The sequence below is a fragment of the Eucyclogobius newberryi genome, unplaced genomic scaffold, assembly GCF_026437365.1.
Source record: "Eucyclogobius newberryi isolate DKJ021-1_F unplaced genomic scaffold, fEucNew1.0.hap1 SCAF_9, whole genome shotgun sequence".
Taxonomy (NCBI): Eukaryota; Metazoa; Chordata; class Actinopteri; order Gobiiformes; family Gobiidae; genus Eucyclogobius; species Eucyclogobius newberryi.
In genome coordinates, this window is record NW_027316532.1 from 33764954 (window position 1) to 33781839 (window position 16886).

The 16886-nt window shown below is 42.2% G+C and overlaps 1 protein-coding gene across 3 annotated transcripts; it reads left to right on the forward strand.

The window, feature by feature from the left end:
• The first annotated feature begins 659 nt into the window (after nucleotides 1-659).
• Nucleotides 660-15857, forward strand: dot1l (DOT1-like histone H3K79 methyltransferase). Of its 3 annotated transcripts, none has more exons than XM_072437889.1 (29): nucleotides 660-847; nucleotides 3449-3492; nucleotides 3572-3646; nucleotides 3716-3779; nucleotides 3850-4078; nucleotides 4190-4284; nucleotides 4400-4462; nucleotides 5302-5357; nucleotides 5451-5530; nucleotides 5605-5673; nucleotides 5757-5863; nucleotides 5971-6012; nucleotides 6108-6203; nucleotides 6277-6502; nucleotides 6573-6686; nucleotides 6767-6858; nucleotides 6963-7064; nucleotides 7152-7289; nucleotides 7373-7498; nucleotides 7650-8077; nucleotides 8161-8257; nucleotides 8353-8499; nucleotides 9137-9176; nucleotides 9256-9851; nucleotides 9927-10129; nucleotides 10211-10284; nucleotides 10358-11005; nucleotides 11573-12299; nucleotides 12402-15857. In XM_072437889.1, exons 1-28 carry the CDS (start codon nucleotides 767-769, stop codon nucleotides 12166-12168), a joined length of 4728 nt encoding a protein of 1575 aa, XP_072293990.1. In that variant the 5' UTR covers nucleotides 660-766; the 3' UTR covers nucleotides 12169-12299; nucleotides 12402-15857. The 3 variants fall into 3 exon arrangements, with proteins under 3 accessions (XP_072293990.1, XP_072293991.1, XP_072293993.1); XM_072437890.1 differs by having other exon boundaries at nucleotides 6280-6502; XM_072437892.1 differs by lacking the exon at nucleotides 11573-12299.
• The last annotated feature ends 1029 nt before the right edge of the window (nucleotides 15858-16886 follow it).

Below are 16886 nucleotides of genomic sequence, written 5' to 3' on the forward strand. Positions count from 1 at the left end.
AGAATTGTTCAGTCTCTCATCAAGCTCAAAGAATCCCAGAGCAGTTTATACTGTCTCAGTGCGGTATATTTTCATTGTACTAATAATTAAATGAGTGACGAGACCTTTGGACCGTTGCCATAGTGATTAACAATGTCAAACTTTTTCTTAAGGGGAGAAAGTCCTCAAAATCTTGCATATAACAGAGCTGAACATCATGAACATGCTTTACTTGTCATATTTGTTTTACATATGGCGTGTCGTGATGATAAAACCCTGGGACTGCGGGGCTGTGGTGCTGGGTGCTGGGTGCTGGGTGCTGGGTGCTGGGTGCTGGCTGCTGGGTGCTGGCTGCTGGCTGCTGGCTGCTGGCTGCTGGCTGCTGGCTCCTGGCTGCTGGCTCCTGGCTGCTGGCTCCTGGCTCCTGGCTCGCGCTCCTGCCCCTGCCCCGCGCGTGTCGGTGTTATCACGGGCCCGTGCTGACGTACGCGTCTCCTCCGCTCTGTGGATCTCTGCCACATTCACGCCGGGCAAGATGGCGGCGACACGGACGGGCTGTTATTGCCACTGAACACAAAAATACATTTATTTAATCCACGAAAGGCCGTCTCGATACAACGGTACCACCGACTACACCGTGGGCACTTTCCCGTCGGAACCAGCGTCACCGTTTCGTTCATGTTTAACGTGGTTCTTACAAAAATGTTATCGTTGTAGCCGTCTCGCTAACACGGGCAGTAAGTAGCTAGCAGCTCTGTATCGCAGCCGAGCCGCCGTGAAGTGGAGAATGGGAGAAAAGCTGGAGCTGAAGCTCAAATCTCCGGTCGGAGCAGAACCAGCTGGTTACCCGTGGCCGTTACCGGTTTATGTAAGTAGCACCCGTCTGAACACGCACAGGTTATTGCATTATACATGTGTGTTGTTGCCTTTGTTAGCTAGCCCTGTGCTAATGGAAGCTAGTCAAGGCAGAGCACACAGGGGAATCAGGTCATACTTGTCGGCGCGGTGACAGACCTGATATCACCTCACGATGCTTCCTGTTGCTAAATCAAACACTTTTTATGTATTGCATGGATTCTCGATGCCGTAGATGTGTTATTGTTATTGCTTGTTTACAATGGTCACTGTCACTCACTGTCAGTGGCCATCGTTATAACAGTGTGGTTATTACAGTTGTACAAGAAAGTAGCAACTTTTTCGGTCAATTGTCATTGAAACTTTTGGCACTACTGCAACTTTTTATGATTAATTTGCAAACACTCTTATTAACAATTGGCTAGTATCGAGTTTCAAAGGTTAATAACGCGCTCAAGCTTTTGATCATACGGTATTTGAGTGATTGTTGGCAGATCTTTTCACTGAATGCTCTGTGCAGTAGTATTTACACGTGACACCAGTGTCAGTGCCTGGAGGCTGATTCAAGTTGATTCATGGAAGAGAAGCGGAAGGGGAAGTGGTTCTAAGTGACGTTTATGTAGTCTATGACTCGAATATTGGGTGAAATCCTCCTTTATAGTAACTGTGGTGAGACAGACTCCTCTACATTTCCAAGAAGGTTCGTATAATCTCAGTTTCCCCTGTGTAACCGACCATAGTAAAGTACAATCGTGCTACGTTCAGTCCAGTCTTAAGATCACCAGTCTGCATGTGCATGTTTAGGTATTACTAACGGCACTCCTTACTGTTTTGACTCTCAAAGCTGGCCAGTTTTTTAATAAGAAGAATCCCTCCCTGTTGTGACCTCGCCCATTTCCTTGTCAGTTTCCACTTGGACAACAGAACCATGCGAGGAATTCAACCCTCTCCCCTTGACGCGCTCCACATTTCATACATGAACCAGTAATCTGGCATTGACTTGGTAACAGACCATTGGCTCGCATATGGCATTGTACAACTCTGAGCCCATTCACGTGGCGCTGCGCTCCTGTTTTCAAACGACTTCCTCTCCCTCACCTCACGTCCATATGGTCAGCTTTGCAGGCAAGAGGACCGAGCATTCTGACAGTGAGATATTATTAAGAAGCCTAAAAAATGTCTGAGCTCTTCTGAGAACTTAAAACACAGCAAAAAACGTTATTGTTTGTTATTGAGCTGCACTCCTCCTGCCTTTCCTCCATGTCCTAAATGTTTCCATATGAAGACATTTTTTAGTGAAGCTACTAAACAAACCTACTTTGCTTCATTGTTGTATTGAATAAGACCAAACTTTTTGTCCTCTCATTGTACCGTTTTTGTGATATGATGTGGTTTTGCAAGTAATTCTAATTACAGAGGGTTTTTTCTGAGGGAGCCACCGCGTTTCCCACAGAGTTGCAAACTCATTGTCTTTGTAAGATAAAAGGAACGGTTTGGAAATTCCCTTTGCATTTCCATTATGATCCATAATAAAAACATACACAGTTGTTAACTGGTCATCAGTGCCGGCCTGTAGTAATTGATGTAATTTTTGTTTGTAGACTTGACCAAATGCAAATAGTGGAGAGGGGTATTTTTATCACACTTGAGTTGAATAATTACTCTCCACATTAGAGGTAACAGTAACTCAATAAAACTACATTTCTTGCAATTGTAAAATATCATGAAACGGTGAGATTTGAAAATGTTCCCTCCCCCCTCGCCACCGTGCAAAGAGGAGGGTCTTACTTCTAGTTCCTGTTTATTTTTAGCTCATGAGTTGAGCTGGTGTTGTGTGTGCGTCTTTGTCTGAGCAGATGACCCCCTCCTGTTAGTTTCACTTACACGTGCTTCTGCGAGGTGGCTCTGTGCTGCTTCTCGTTTGCAGAACACTGTCCTATTCAAAGAGGAGACTTTTAGAGGGCATTTTAGCTGCATTGATGCTATAGTAAATGCAGTTTGTAAGTTTGGAGCTTGGGCTTGATATCCTGTCTCTTTATGCTCCACACGTTTTGTTGTTGCAGTTCAATGTCCTTTTTCCTGCTCTAAAGTCCTCCTTGGCACTGCAGTGGAGCGGGAGTCTGAAAGTGGGTCAGTGGGTCATTTCAGGCAACAGGCTCAGGCTGGCTGTGCGCCGGTGTAATACGAGTCCTGTTCCTCCCAGCGAACGGCTCAGCACTCTGCAGCTGTGATTTCCACCCACACTTGTCCTCCGCCATATAATCAACTCAAAACAACTCATTACTTGCATTGTATTTATTACAGCCATTGCGTTTTGCCAATTGTGTCCATTAATATAGTAAAATATGCTGTCTTACTGCATTAAAAGCTGCTAACCTTTCTAAAATACATTCTTGTATTAGTTTGTCAGTTCATGGACGTATTTCAGCCGTTTTGTCAATTCTCCTGGATGAGTTTAAATGTGAACTTCGATCGGAATCCTATCATTGAAACATAAATTGCAAATCTGATCGCAAATTTTATCAGAATATAGATATATAGACAGAATATATTAGAGATTCTTCTCAAATCGTTCAGCCCTATTTTTTACCATATGCTTATATTGTGTTTTCAGGATAAACATCATGATGCTGCTCATGAAATCATCGAAACCATACGGTAACTTTTAGTCTATAGTTTTTACATTATTCTTTATTCGTTTAAGTCTGTTGTGAGTGACAGTATTTACGTTTTCTAGCTGGGTGTGTGAGGAAATACCAGACCTCAAACTGGCAATGGAAAACTACGTGCTCATTGATTATGACACAAAAAGGTGAGTTCGTGCACATATAAGAAATAAGTGTTTTGTTATTGTGAAATTTAATGTGTATTTGTGTCCTAGTTTTGAGAGTATGCAGCGACTATGTGACAAGTACAACAGGGCCATCGACAGCATTCACCAGTTGGTTAGTCAATTGATCATTTGTTTTCATTGACGCTTTTACCGTGAATGTTTCTAAAGTTTGTCATTTTCAGTGGAAAGGGACCACCCAGCCCATGAAACTGAACAAGCATCCTTCCAACGGCCTGCTGCGACATATCCTTCAGCAAGTGTACAATCACTCTGTGACCGACCCAGAGAAGCTCAACAACTATGAGCCCTTTTCTCCGGAAGTGTACGGCGAGACCTCGTTCGACCTGGTGGCTCAGATCATCGATGAAATAGAAATGGTGGAGGAGGACACGTTTGTGGACCTCGGCAGTGGTTAGAAAGATTAAACATGTTGTTATAGATTTTTTTAAATTTACGTTTCTTTTTATTTTATTTTTATCTTGGTTGTTGGAATGTTTAAAAAAAAAATTATTTCAATTTTAGGAGTGGGGCAAGTAGTGCTGCAAGTCGCCGCAGCAACCAATTGTAAACACTACTATGGTGTGGAGAAAGCAGACATTCCAGCCACCTATGCAGAGGTAAGTCAATATTTGTCTTCTACAAGGCAGACATTTTGAAAAGAGACTTTTTGTTACATTATTCTTTAAAAAGATACATGCATATTTTTTAAAGATTGAATTGTGTGTTTTTAAGTCCATGGATAAAGAGTTTAAAAAATGGATGAGGTGGTATGGAAAGAAACATGGGGAGTATACAGTAAGTACACATTGACTTGCCTATATTTATACTATTTTGTTTGCTATGTGAATCCTTTATTTAAAGTATCCTGATCAACATTAATCTAAAACAAATTAATAAGAGCTTCAGTTAGCTTCACCAGTAGTTGATTATTTATCTATTTTAAGGATGGGACAATTCTCAATCGTATTAAATGTATCAATACTGGTGGTTCGATCCAACTTATCCCACCATACGCACTGTTATTTTGGTGCGCTACGAAGGTGTATAGTCTGCCTTCTTTTGCAGATGAGGAAGTAAACGGCAGATTTACTGCTGATATATTCTAAAAAAGGTGGTTCGAATCCTACTCTTGACGATTTACTGCATGTCCTTCCCCAGTTCACACACAATAAGACAACTTGACGTGTGTGTGTGTGTGTGTGTGTGTGTGTGTCGAATAAATTATCAAAATAAATAAAATGGAAACTACAATGTGCAAAATAGAAAGGTCTAATGGTATCAGAATATCGAAATCGTGACCCATGTATCGAGACAAAAATGTGATTGTGAAAAAAAATTGTTACGAAACGGTATTGTGTCCAATCCCTAATATATTTATAATAATTTGTGCCAGCATGGTTACACAACGCTGCCGAATCCTACGTGCATCACCTTCAAGAAAAAGAAAATGTAATAAAGTACAAAGCTGTATGGGGGGTGGGGGAAAACGGGACTTTTCGGAGCAATGGCGTCTTCATTTGCAGGAGAATAAAGATTACTCAAACTTGGATCAACCACCCTAAATACAATTTGGTGGGCACATGAGAAGGTGAAACAATGTTGTAGTATTCATTTTATTTTTGTATCCCTCTCAGCTGGAGAGGGGGGATTTTCTGTCTGAGGAGTGGAAAGAAAGAATTGCCAACACAAGGTGGAGGACTAAATCTTGCTGCACAACTTGGACGTGTAAACCGAATCTATTGTGGACTGACATGTTTAATGCTTTCTCTGTTTTTTGTTGCAGTATTATTTTTGTGAATAACTTTGCCTTTGGTCCAGAAGTAGATCACCAACTGAAGGAACGTTTCGCTAACATGAAGGAAGGTCTGCGTTTAGCCGGCAAAACGTCCTACATTTAACATGACCTCACAATACAGAGACATTTATCTTTTTTTCAGGTGGAAAAATTGTTTCCTCCAAACCTTTTGCACCTTTGAATTTTAGGATAAACAGTCGTAACTTGAGTGGTAAGTTAAATGTATAATAATATGTAGAGTAAAGGTTTAATCTCTTGTTCTGTGTTAATTGCGTTCATCTTTCACTCGTCCAGATATTGGCACAATAATGCGTGTGGTGGAGCTTTCTCCTCTGAGAGGTTCAGTGTCCTGGACTGGAAAGCCTGTTTCCTACTACCTTCATACCATTGACCGCACCATAGTGAGTTTTTTTTTGTTTTTTCCAATGATGTGGTAGTGGTTCTTTAATATTACAGGGTCAATAAAGACTTAAAAGTGCTTTTTAATAATATTTTTTTTTCTTTTCAGCTTGAAAACTATTTTGCTAGTTTAAAAAATCCTAAACTCAGGGTAAGTGTATTTTTTCCCTCACACAGGTCTATCTCTTATCAATATCAATATCACAACTTGATGTTCTAATGATACTGTTGTTGTTGTTTTTCCAGGAGGAGCAAGAGGCAGCTAGACGACGCCTGCAGAAAGATACAAAGGAAAGTAAAAGCAATAGCACCACGCCCACAAAGCCAAAAGAACCCATCAAGGTAGACACCATCCCCATTTTTATTTAGATATTTCAAGCTATTTTATTTTATAAACACCCTTTTGTCATTACAGCAGGACTTGGTTGACGAGGAGGAGCGCCTAAGCGTGGTGGCGTTGGTGAAGCCCAGTCCCAAACCCCGAAGAGCTCGACTTTTGACAAAAGGACGCAAGTTGAACAACAAAAAACGAGGACGCCCCAAGAAGGCCTCTGTTAATACAACTGAGAAGAAAAATAAGAAAAATCAAAGTGCTTTGGATTTGCTGCATGCTAAGACTCTGTCTGCAGCGCCCGCTCAGGGTCAGGCGCAACACACACAATATAACATTTTCAATTATGTGCCGAAGCTCATTGGTTTATTTGTGTCCAGATTCATACCGGTCACCTCAAAGTCCTTTCTACCAGCTACCTCCTACAGTTCAGCACTATCCCTCTAGTCAACTGCTGCTGGGCCCAACTCCTCCAGCTTTGCAACAAATGCTAGGTAACCGCTTACCCACATAGTTACAGATGGTTTGATAGACTGTACAGTGTCACTAATAATATAGTATTATTTCTCTACAGATAACATCAAAATACAATACCTACAGTTTATGGCCTACATGAAGACACCTCAGTACCGCTCCAACCTGCAGCAGCTTTTAGAGCAGGAAAAGGTACAATAAGTCTATATCTTTTCTTATACCCTATTATCACTCATTGAAAACTGCATTTTGACCATGGCAAATTTGCTTATCAGTATGTTGTGTTTTGTCTTCAGCAAAAACATATGGACTTGTCAGGACAGGCAGAGCAGTTGCAAGCTGTCTGCCAGACTCACAAGGATAAGATTAAAGGACTTTTTCAAATGAAACTTGATGAGGTGAATGTTAAAAATACTGGATTTAATTAAGTTCTCACAGTCATCAACAATTTCTTGCTAATTTAAATTGCATATGGCGGTTTTCAGTTGGGCGTGAAAGCCCTGACAGCAGAGGATCTTTTACAAGCGCAAAAAGAGATATCGGCCCACAATTGCCAACTGAAAGAGCAGACGAAGCAGCTCGAGAGGGACATGGCCTTATTGAGGGACCACAGCTTGCTGCTAGTAAGTTCCTTCCTTTGTGGTTTATACAATCTAAGTAATCTTTACAAGCTAACCCTTTTATTTTTGCTATATTCTTGTTATAGCTGAAGACTCGATGTGAGGAGCTGAAGCTTGACTGGGGCTCTTTGTGTTTGGACAGTCTGTTAAAGGAAAAACAGGCTTTACGAAGACAGATATCTGAAAAACAGAGGCATTGTCTGGAGCTTCAGGTACGTAGTTTATCTGACAAACCACTTTTAAAAACCGGAAAGATCCCAATATCTGACTTTTTTTATTTTGTGAATACAATGTGTGTTGTGTGCAAAAGATAATGCGATCCTTCCCCATTGCTATAAGCTCCCCCTGGTGTCTTTTTTTTAGATCAGCATTGTTGAACTAGAGAAAAGCCAGAGGCAGCAAGAACTGCTGCAGCTCAAATCCTACAGTCCCTGTGATGGTTCCCCATACAGAAAGAACTTGGAGTCACGATCCTCCTTAGACATGGACTCTTCAAAGATGGGTTTATCTTCTGCCCCGCTGCATAACGGCATTAGTCCTGAGTTTAACGGCTCTCCGTGTTTTGAACGCACCAACATGAAAGGAGAGCTTCTTTCCCGCTACCTCCCGATCTCCCCGGACCACGACATTGCTCCCTCCGCTTCTGACATTCGACAGAGGCAGCACTCCTCCTCCCATACTCTTCCAGATTACACACGCTTCTCTCCCGCCAAAATTGCCTTACGGAGGCATCTCAATCAGGATGCTACTGCTGCCGCTCAGCTGAGAGGTCCTGGGCTGATGACACACAGGTCTGTTGTTATCAAAGCTTCAGAGAAATGAGCAGAACAAACATATATATATTATAGTTCTTTTAAGTTGAATTGTTTTTCAGGGGGGAACTAGTTGGTATTAATCCTCCAGCCAAACAGAATTGCGCCTCCCCGGGAGCAATTGAAGCTCCAAGTACTACAGCTAAAAACTTTGAAAGGGTAAATGTCACATTCTGTTATTTCAGCATTTCTGTTTTTAGCCATTTTGTATAGTGTCAGTCATATAATGTATTTCATACTACTTTCCTTTTCAGGGTAGTAAAGAGAAGAGTCCTCCTCACAGTGATAACAGTATTACAAGCCTCCCAATTAGCATCCCTCTGAGCACAGTCCACCCAAGCAAACTGCCCGTCAGTATCCCTCTGGCCAGTGTGGTGCTGCCCAACCGAGCTGAGAGACTGGTCAGTTACTTTTAATTGGAATCATTTAAATGTGCAGATGCTGCTGGCACCTACAAATTACACATGATCACTTGACTGATCCATTTTGTAGGCGGTTGTTTACAAGCACCTTTTTAAGTAGTTGTTGTTGTTCATCACACCAAATAATGTGAAATCGGGAGTTCGCAGTTTAATATCTGAGTAAGCAAATGGGTGTTTTTTATAATATTTAGAAAGGTGTGCCTGAAGATATTTGTCTGTCAGACCTTGTTAGGGCTCAAATACAATGTGTAGAATAAGAACGTGACATGCTTTCAAATCAATTGTCCCAAACCCCATTTATTTCTCCTGTTCATTGAGTGTGCACAATATACATTAACATTATCAGGAGAGATTCCTTGTACCAGCTTTTAGGTCAGGCTACCGGGCAGGCTGATGTTAATGGAATCGATCCCCGGAGCTTCTCGCTGTAATTTATTTGTTGTCTGCCAAGCCACGGAGTGCATTATAGAAAATACGGCAGAATTTTAACTATTATTTCACAAGACCATCCCATAATGCTTTGCAATGTCACCTGGCTATTTTTAGCAACTGCACTATCATTGAATCTATATTTTAGGTAATGTTTGATTATAATATCTAAGGTCTGTTTTTACAGAGAAGTACTCCTAGTCCTGTCCATTCAAGTCAGACCAATGGTAAAGTTTAAACAAACCCAAATATTCAGATGACTTTAAGTTTATATTTTAATCTTTTTTCTTTAAACAATTGTTGTAGGATACTCTTCCTGCTCAGGGTTGATGAATGGAGGTCTGCACTCTGAAGACCATAATGGTGCTTCACTCTCTCCTTCCTCCCACTCCAACCCAGCTCTGACGGGACCAATGAGCCGAGGGTCCATCCAGAGCCCCTCCCTCAGCACTGGAGGTGTGCTTCAGTATGCAGACGGACCCCCAAGGATTGTGCCAGAAGAGAGCCCCGACCACAGAGGAGGCGAGTCGGACAACGAGCCGCTGGAAAATGAGATGCGTAGGAGAATCTTCTTCTCCTCTTCCTCCTCCTGTTCTTCATCTTCAGGTAGTGGCAGCAGCACAGCTTCAGTGTCACGCCTCCACCACCACACAGGAAACTCAACCAAGCAAGGATACCATGGCAACCACCACCACCACCACCACCAGTCCCCGGGCACGCAGCACAGCCACACTCCCACGCACACCCACAGCCTGGGCGCGCAGGAGGGCCGCAAGAGAGGCAGAAGGAAACGTGGCTCCTCAGGAGCTGTCACCGCCGGCACGTCCCCAAAAAGGAGGTCATTCCCTGGACTCGGCTCCAGCCATCATTCCTCAGGATCGCCACTCAACATAAATTCAATGGTAAGAATTGACTTGAAAGTACTCTGCCTCATGTTCTTGATGTCCAGTTGATGGATCCTTTTCTAAACTCTGTAGGTCAGTAACATTAACCAGCCTCTGGAGATCTCTGCCATATCCTCGCCAGAGCAGTCCAGCAGTCCCAATGGGCTTGACTTGGACCAGCCTCCTATTCTGAAGCGGGAGCGTCCCCTAGAGTTTAATGGCGCTGGTCGATATTCCTCTGCTCCCAGCTCAGATGACGAGGATTCCGGTTATCCGGCAGACAGCTCTAGTTCAAGGTTACAAAATTGATTACCTACATATATTTTGTATGTGCCTTTTTGTAGGTCTGTATAACATTTGTGTGTTTTTTCTTTTAGAATTGAAAGAAAAATTGCCACAATATCACTGGAGAGTAGAGACATTGCGGGTAGATTTGTGGACACTGAAAGAGGTAAGAAGACATTTATTTTATTGCTTACAACTTTTATTTTTGTTACTGACTTTCTTTTTTACTGTAATAATAGGCAGAAAATCTGGGACTAGCAGCGGCAACAGCACAGGCAGTGAATCCTCATCTACATCCTCTTTGTCCTCCACGAGCAAGTGGAAGTCTACATTCTCACCTATTTCTGACCCTAAGCAGCCGGGATCTGAGCTGAGACAGGGAGACTCTCCTTTTGGTGGGGGGGGGCCCAGTCGCACCGCAGACTCTGATCCGGACCACAAGCCTCATGGCCAGGGCCGCAAAGGCAGCGATACAGAATCCACTCATGTGATGTCCAACCCATTCCTCAGTCAGGAGGGACCTGGACGAGGCGGGACCGGTGGAGGCAGCGGAACACAGGGATCCAGTGGCTCTGAGGCACGGCAGGTTCTGCAGAAGCAGAAGGTCCCACGAGACTGGGAGTCCAAGACCAGCAGCAGCCAAAACCTGTTCATCTCTGCCGCTGCCAGCAGTGGAACTGGCATTCGGAGCTCAGTTTCCTCCACCTCTGGTTCGGCCGTGGGGCAGTACCTTGGCTCTCAGTTTCCACTCGGAGGGACCTCCGTCCTCCAATCGCTCTTTGGGGCCCAGACGGGATCTTCTGTGAATGGGTCAACACGGCTTGTTAATGGACATTCAGCCCTTGGAAGCTTCTCCAGTGCTGGTTTGGCGGGAGGAGCAGCTGGAGGTGAGTAATCCCTGATATCACTATTTTCACTTATATCAAGGTTCACAGTGCTAAAAAGATTAGGAATATACTAGATAAATGGACATAAATCATTGCTTTAGAATGAGGTAAGTGAAAACCCGAAGCTGCTGACTTCATCTGCTTCACTGACTCTACTTACGACTCACTTTGACTGGGACATCCTGCTGCAGTGCTTTAGCTGGGAACACCCTTAGAAAATGTGTGTGACAGATTTGCCTAAGATTTGATCAAATTGAATGTGAAATGCAGAGTACAAACAAATTCCCATTCAAATCATGTTCTGGTTCGCCAATGATATGTTTTCTCTGGGTGTATGTGTTCAGAACTAACAGAGTCAGCTCACGCCACACTTTAGTGAATCCAAAGTTAGTTCAGAAGAATGTGGTCTTGTGTATGGGCTGGTCTGACTCTGTTTGCTTTCTGTGTGCTTGATTAAGACTTGCTTGGCGCTATGCACAACCTGGCTCAGCCCTTGCTTCTCTTTTTGTCCCCCTCTTTCTGGCTCTTTCCCCCTTCCTCTGCTCCCCACATTTCTATCATTTGCAGGAATATTTCACCATGTGGTACCTACAGTGTCCTCTCATCAGTTTGGGGCAACGCTGGCCGCCTCTGGAGGCCTTGGCTCTCTGCTCAGTCTCTCCACCTCTACCTCGTCCCAAACCCAGCAGCACAGCCCGTCCCCAGCCGTGTCCTCTCGACAAACCCCTGTGTCCTCTCCTGCACCTCCCTCTGCTCAGCACAGCCGCACACAGAGCGTTCTGCACAGCCCCTCTCCCCCCACCCTCTCCCTGCCTCCCCCTCCCCCCCTCCACGCGGGCCCATCATCTTCAGCACCCGTACTGCCCGACACTCAGGTCTCTTCTCGCTTAGACCGCGTGTCCCACACTGCCCTTCACCAGCAGAGGGCGCAGTCCTCCCACTCCATCGCCACTGTATGTTCTGTGTCTGCTGCTGCTGCCCCTCTGTCTTCCTCCTCATCCTCTCTGTCCTCTTTGTCACGTCCTTTTGCCGTGCACTACTCTCCTCGACAGCCGCCCCCGCAGCCCACCATCAGCTCTGCAGGCAGCGGGGGCATGTGGAGGACTCAAAGTACGTACAGTGGCCACTCCACGTCCCATCTGCCTGCCTCCCGGCCTAGATAGGTTTTGGGGTGAGGGTTGGGGGTGGGGGGTGTCACAGGGCAGTCAGTGGATAGAGAGGGAGAGACTGGTAGGGGGTGAGAGACAGGGAACCCTTTTACCATGCTCCGGCAAGAGGATGTCTTCAGAGCAAGGTGAGTCCTGGTTATTGAATGATGTGTTTTGTTTCAGGCTGAAATAATAAAGGAAACTCAAGTGTGTGGTTTATCCTTACCCCCTTTACCCTTTCTCCTTAGGTAATTAATGAAAACTACCTCAACATTAATTGAACTATGCAAATGTCCAGGTGTGGACCAAGGCACTCTGCTCATTGGTGCTTCTGAGCCTCTGCACTACCATCCGCCTGCCGGACCGCTTCCTCTTCCTGGATGTCTCTCACACACAAACACACACAATGTCCACACACGTGAACTTTGACTTTCGCGGTTTAGTCCTAGAAGCTCATTTCTAGCTTTGAGGTGCTTTTGATTTGACAATAAATAAATAAATATAAAATAACTAAATATTGTTTGGCTCAACCATTAAAATGTGATAATTAATTCTAAAGTGAATTCATAATGGGGATCTGGATGGATCAATATCTATAATGGATCATGCTCAAAAGTTCACCTCATGCAACAAGTCTTTGTGTTTTTCATTTATTGCTCTTCCACCTCCTCAAACTTGTGTTCTTGTTTCCTGATTTGTTTGTGATATACCATAAAACCAAATAAGGGATCTAAACTATTGACTTGACATCACACTGGAAATGACCTGCAGTGACTCGTGTAGCATAATAGAACAAGCCAGACACGCCTTTGTTTGGCTGCCATGTTACTACGTCTACTGTACAAGTTTGATTCAAATGCAACAACTTTTTATATTTTAAGCCAATGGGGTTTAACAGAAAATCATTGCATTTTTATGACACATCTTAGGCTTAGCCACTATTAGACACTGATGATAAAATTATCACTTAATTACATTTTCTTCTTTTTGATAAATAACACTACTTTGTTTGACAGCAGCATAATTATCATAATAAGCTTGAGATAATGGGGTCCATGTCTGCCTTTGGAAATGCAGGTTTATTTTAATACATTCGTACATTGACTTTTGTATGTGAACATTGATCTACTTTGGGTTTTTCAAACAGGAGAATCTCGCACTGGGAATAACATTACCATAACCACAACAAAACTACTGGACTCTTTGCGTTCTTTTAATTGTACAAATGGGTAAAACAATGTTTGTAATGTGAATGTGGTTGGTTGACTGTATAGTTGTGTATAATTTAGATTATTATATTTATGCTGTCATGTTTTTCCTTTTTAATTCCAAACTGTGTTAATATTGTAGTATGCAATAGTGTATGTACTTGGCTTACTGTTTCAGAACATTGGTGCTAGTTTGGACTGTGCCTGATCTTATTTATTATTTTGTAAAACACCACAAACAAATGAAAGAGTTGGTGCTGTACAGAGGAAACCTTGTAAAGCCACTTCGGCCTTTCTCATGTTAATATGCTGTGTGGTGTTTCTGTGAATGCCTCGTGTAAACCAGTGGCCTGTTGCTAGAATCTGGTTTAATTTACTGGAGTAACAAAACCAAACGAACTGAGTAACTTTAGCTTCTCGTGGTGCTCGAAGCTGAATATAAACTTTCTTTGTCGACCCTGATTGAAACCAGAGCCTCTGATGATGCACAGGGTTTAAAAGACGCATACAATTCACACAAACACATTCAATTAAAACCAAATTGAAATACCAGAAACTTGCAAAGACAAATTAAATCTAGATTATTTAATTTGCAATATTGAAGATAATCAAATCCTAATTATGATGCGTTCTTTCAATAAGACTAATGCATATATACATGAGATTTAAATGCATGAATTGTATGTAGAGTAAAGTATTCTGTTAAGCTCTGTGCTCACAGCTGATTGGAGCATTGGAGTTACTGTGGTGCTTTACACTGAACTGAACCAAACTTCTTTTCAGTTACAGAAAACTCTTGGGTTTGCTCCAACTAAACCTGAACTTAGCCCAAACTCCAACTAAACCGGCTTCTAGTAACAGGCCTCTGAGTGTCGAGCCCTTCTACATCTGTGTGGAACAGGCTTTCAAACACCCAGAACAGTTTTAGTGAACAAGACGCCGTCAGTTTTGTTTTGTATGTCTCAGTCATGAAAAGAGTGTTATATGAAATGTATCTATATATAGTCTATATTGACATTTAAAATATATACGTAATAGGATGTATTGGTGCTCAACATTGGGGCTTAGAGCCAAGGAGAGCAAAGCCTTGCCACCTTAACCTAGAGGTGGTGATTGTAACATGGCAGCAAAACGGCATATAATATCATGTATATAGAGTATAAAGAGGTGCTAAATGGTGCAGTAGTCCAGCACACTGTTATCACACTTTAAACGTGTTTCTCATTTTTAACATCACGACTTGGGAGAAACATGGTGCTTATGCTCTTAACTGAACTTTTGAGCGATGTCTTACTGGTGCATACCGAACTACTCGTCGAGCTTCTCACTTAGTGATTTATATTGTCTCTTTGGATGTCTTAAAGACGAGGCTGAACCTTTACAACTAAGAAGATGCATTGGTCCTTTGGACAATAATGTAAAGCACTTGGAAACACCTTTAGCCAAGTTTTTTTTCCATCACGATATTTGTACGTGTGAGTTTTTCATTTGCCGTGCGTGCATGAGGAAAGAGTAAACTCATTATAAAAGCTTTATAGAATAAGTCAGTTCAGCCATGAGGAATTTACTCATTTGAGGAAATTATTAAAGACTATAGACAATGTGTTACCAGCACTGACGGGACTTTTATGATTGTTAATACTATTAATTTTGTTGATCCTTGGGTGTTTGCATATGGTTTCAATTGTCTCCAGTCATTAACGATTCAAACCGAACATGTGGTGCTCTCCTTCACTTAAAACAAGGAAATTGCAGCTATTAAATCATGCTTCTCTTCCGCTGTTTAGCTGCAGGGTGAAGGTTTTAATCCGTTGCCTATAGCAGATTTTTGAAGGTCCAATCTAGCCTTGTTGACATTTGTGCCAGTGAGAACAACTTTTGGAAATCCAACATTTGAATTTAATGCAGATTTTAATATGAATGTAACTAAGGCTGTTTACAAAATCCTGCCAGATGTTTTAACTCAGGAACTGCCCAGGTTGCTTAAAATCATTATAAATAACCCCACAACTGCACAACCTTCAGTACCATAAGGAAGAGTTTATAACCCGGCTCAGGGTTTTTGGTCAAATTATATGATGGCCATTTTGCGTTTAGCCTTTTCCTCAATAGTTCTCACTGTCACAAACCAACTTTATCAATCCCATGTCTATCGAGCTTTATGAGTTCTCGTGAGGAATGAGGTCATGCCAAGAGTTTATCCGGCATCTTCCTCATCTCACAGGAGCCTCTTGAGTTAGTCAGTTTGGTGAACTAGTACTTTGGATTATATGGACACCGGAGTACATATGAGACCATAGTGCAGTTATCTGAGTGGTAAGGCAGGGTTTGAGGTGCAATAACAGCAAACCTACTTCCTGAATACCCTGAAAACTTGTTATTGTTCGGTGTTGGTGCTCTTATCCTAAGATGTTATAAAGATAAAAATGGAATTTGTTTGTTTTTTCTGCCTTTACGATAATAAATAAAATGTTTCTTACAAGGTTTATAGTACAATGCATGTTTTTTTTTATTCTTATAAACAAATGCATACATCATCTTATTAAAATGTTTAGAGTTTAGAAATGTTTTTTAGATTCTGAGACACTACATTTCTAAACATAGAAGCCTTTTCTTCCTCATAGTTTCTACATCAGATCTGTCTTCTAGGCCACAATAATTAACTTTAGTCTTGCTTATAGGGACGCTTGGGGCTTGTTAAAACTGAACATTAAAATGACTCGAAAGGCTATTTGCCAGTTTACTTTATATCCAAATTTGGGTATATTAGATCTGTTTGAAATTGTGTACTGCAGCCGAGGAATGTTTTATAACGTGTTTTGATACACGGCGGATGCCATTTCAGGATAATGACCAATTGCTGTTGTTCCTTGTGGAAGATTTGTGATGTCGAGAATGAGCCTTGACTTTATCTCATGGGATGCATTGGTGTGTTGCAGCTTGAGGCCTTGACTTGTCTGCAAAACAAGACAGCAGCTGTGAGAGACTGGGTGGGAGTGAAAGCCCTGAAATACATCTAGTGAACCCATCATTTTATATTTTAATAATGAGTTTAATATACGTAGTGCATACAGACATGGAATGACACTGAGATCAACTTCACTTTATACAGAGAAGACAAAATGAATTCAGTTTACGTCAAACAATAGAATAAAGGAGTATGTTGCTTTATGAAAATACTTCTGTATAAATGGATTTTGCCCAAACATCAGAATGTCGATGGTTTGGTCAAAGCTTCTGCTATTCCATACTGTTGTGACCTTTAGCAATGCACTTTGTCTGTTTTATAAGCTGTGTGATCCATGGTGATTGAAGGGACCTTACACTTCTGTTATTCTGGGGTGGAGAAGTGACTTAATTAATTTTAATATCATTGCACCACCATTAGATTAAATACAATGTTTCGGATTGTGCAGTGTAGAGGCCTTGCCAGAAATGTGTGAGTACATCCTCTAAAGTTTTTTTTGTCCGTGCCATCTTTCACTGGTATACCTCCCCTGGTTTATCTCAAACTCCCAGAGCAGA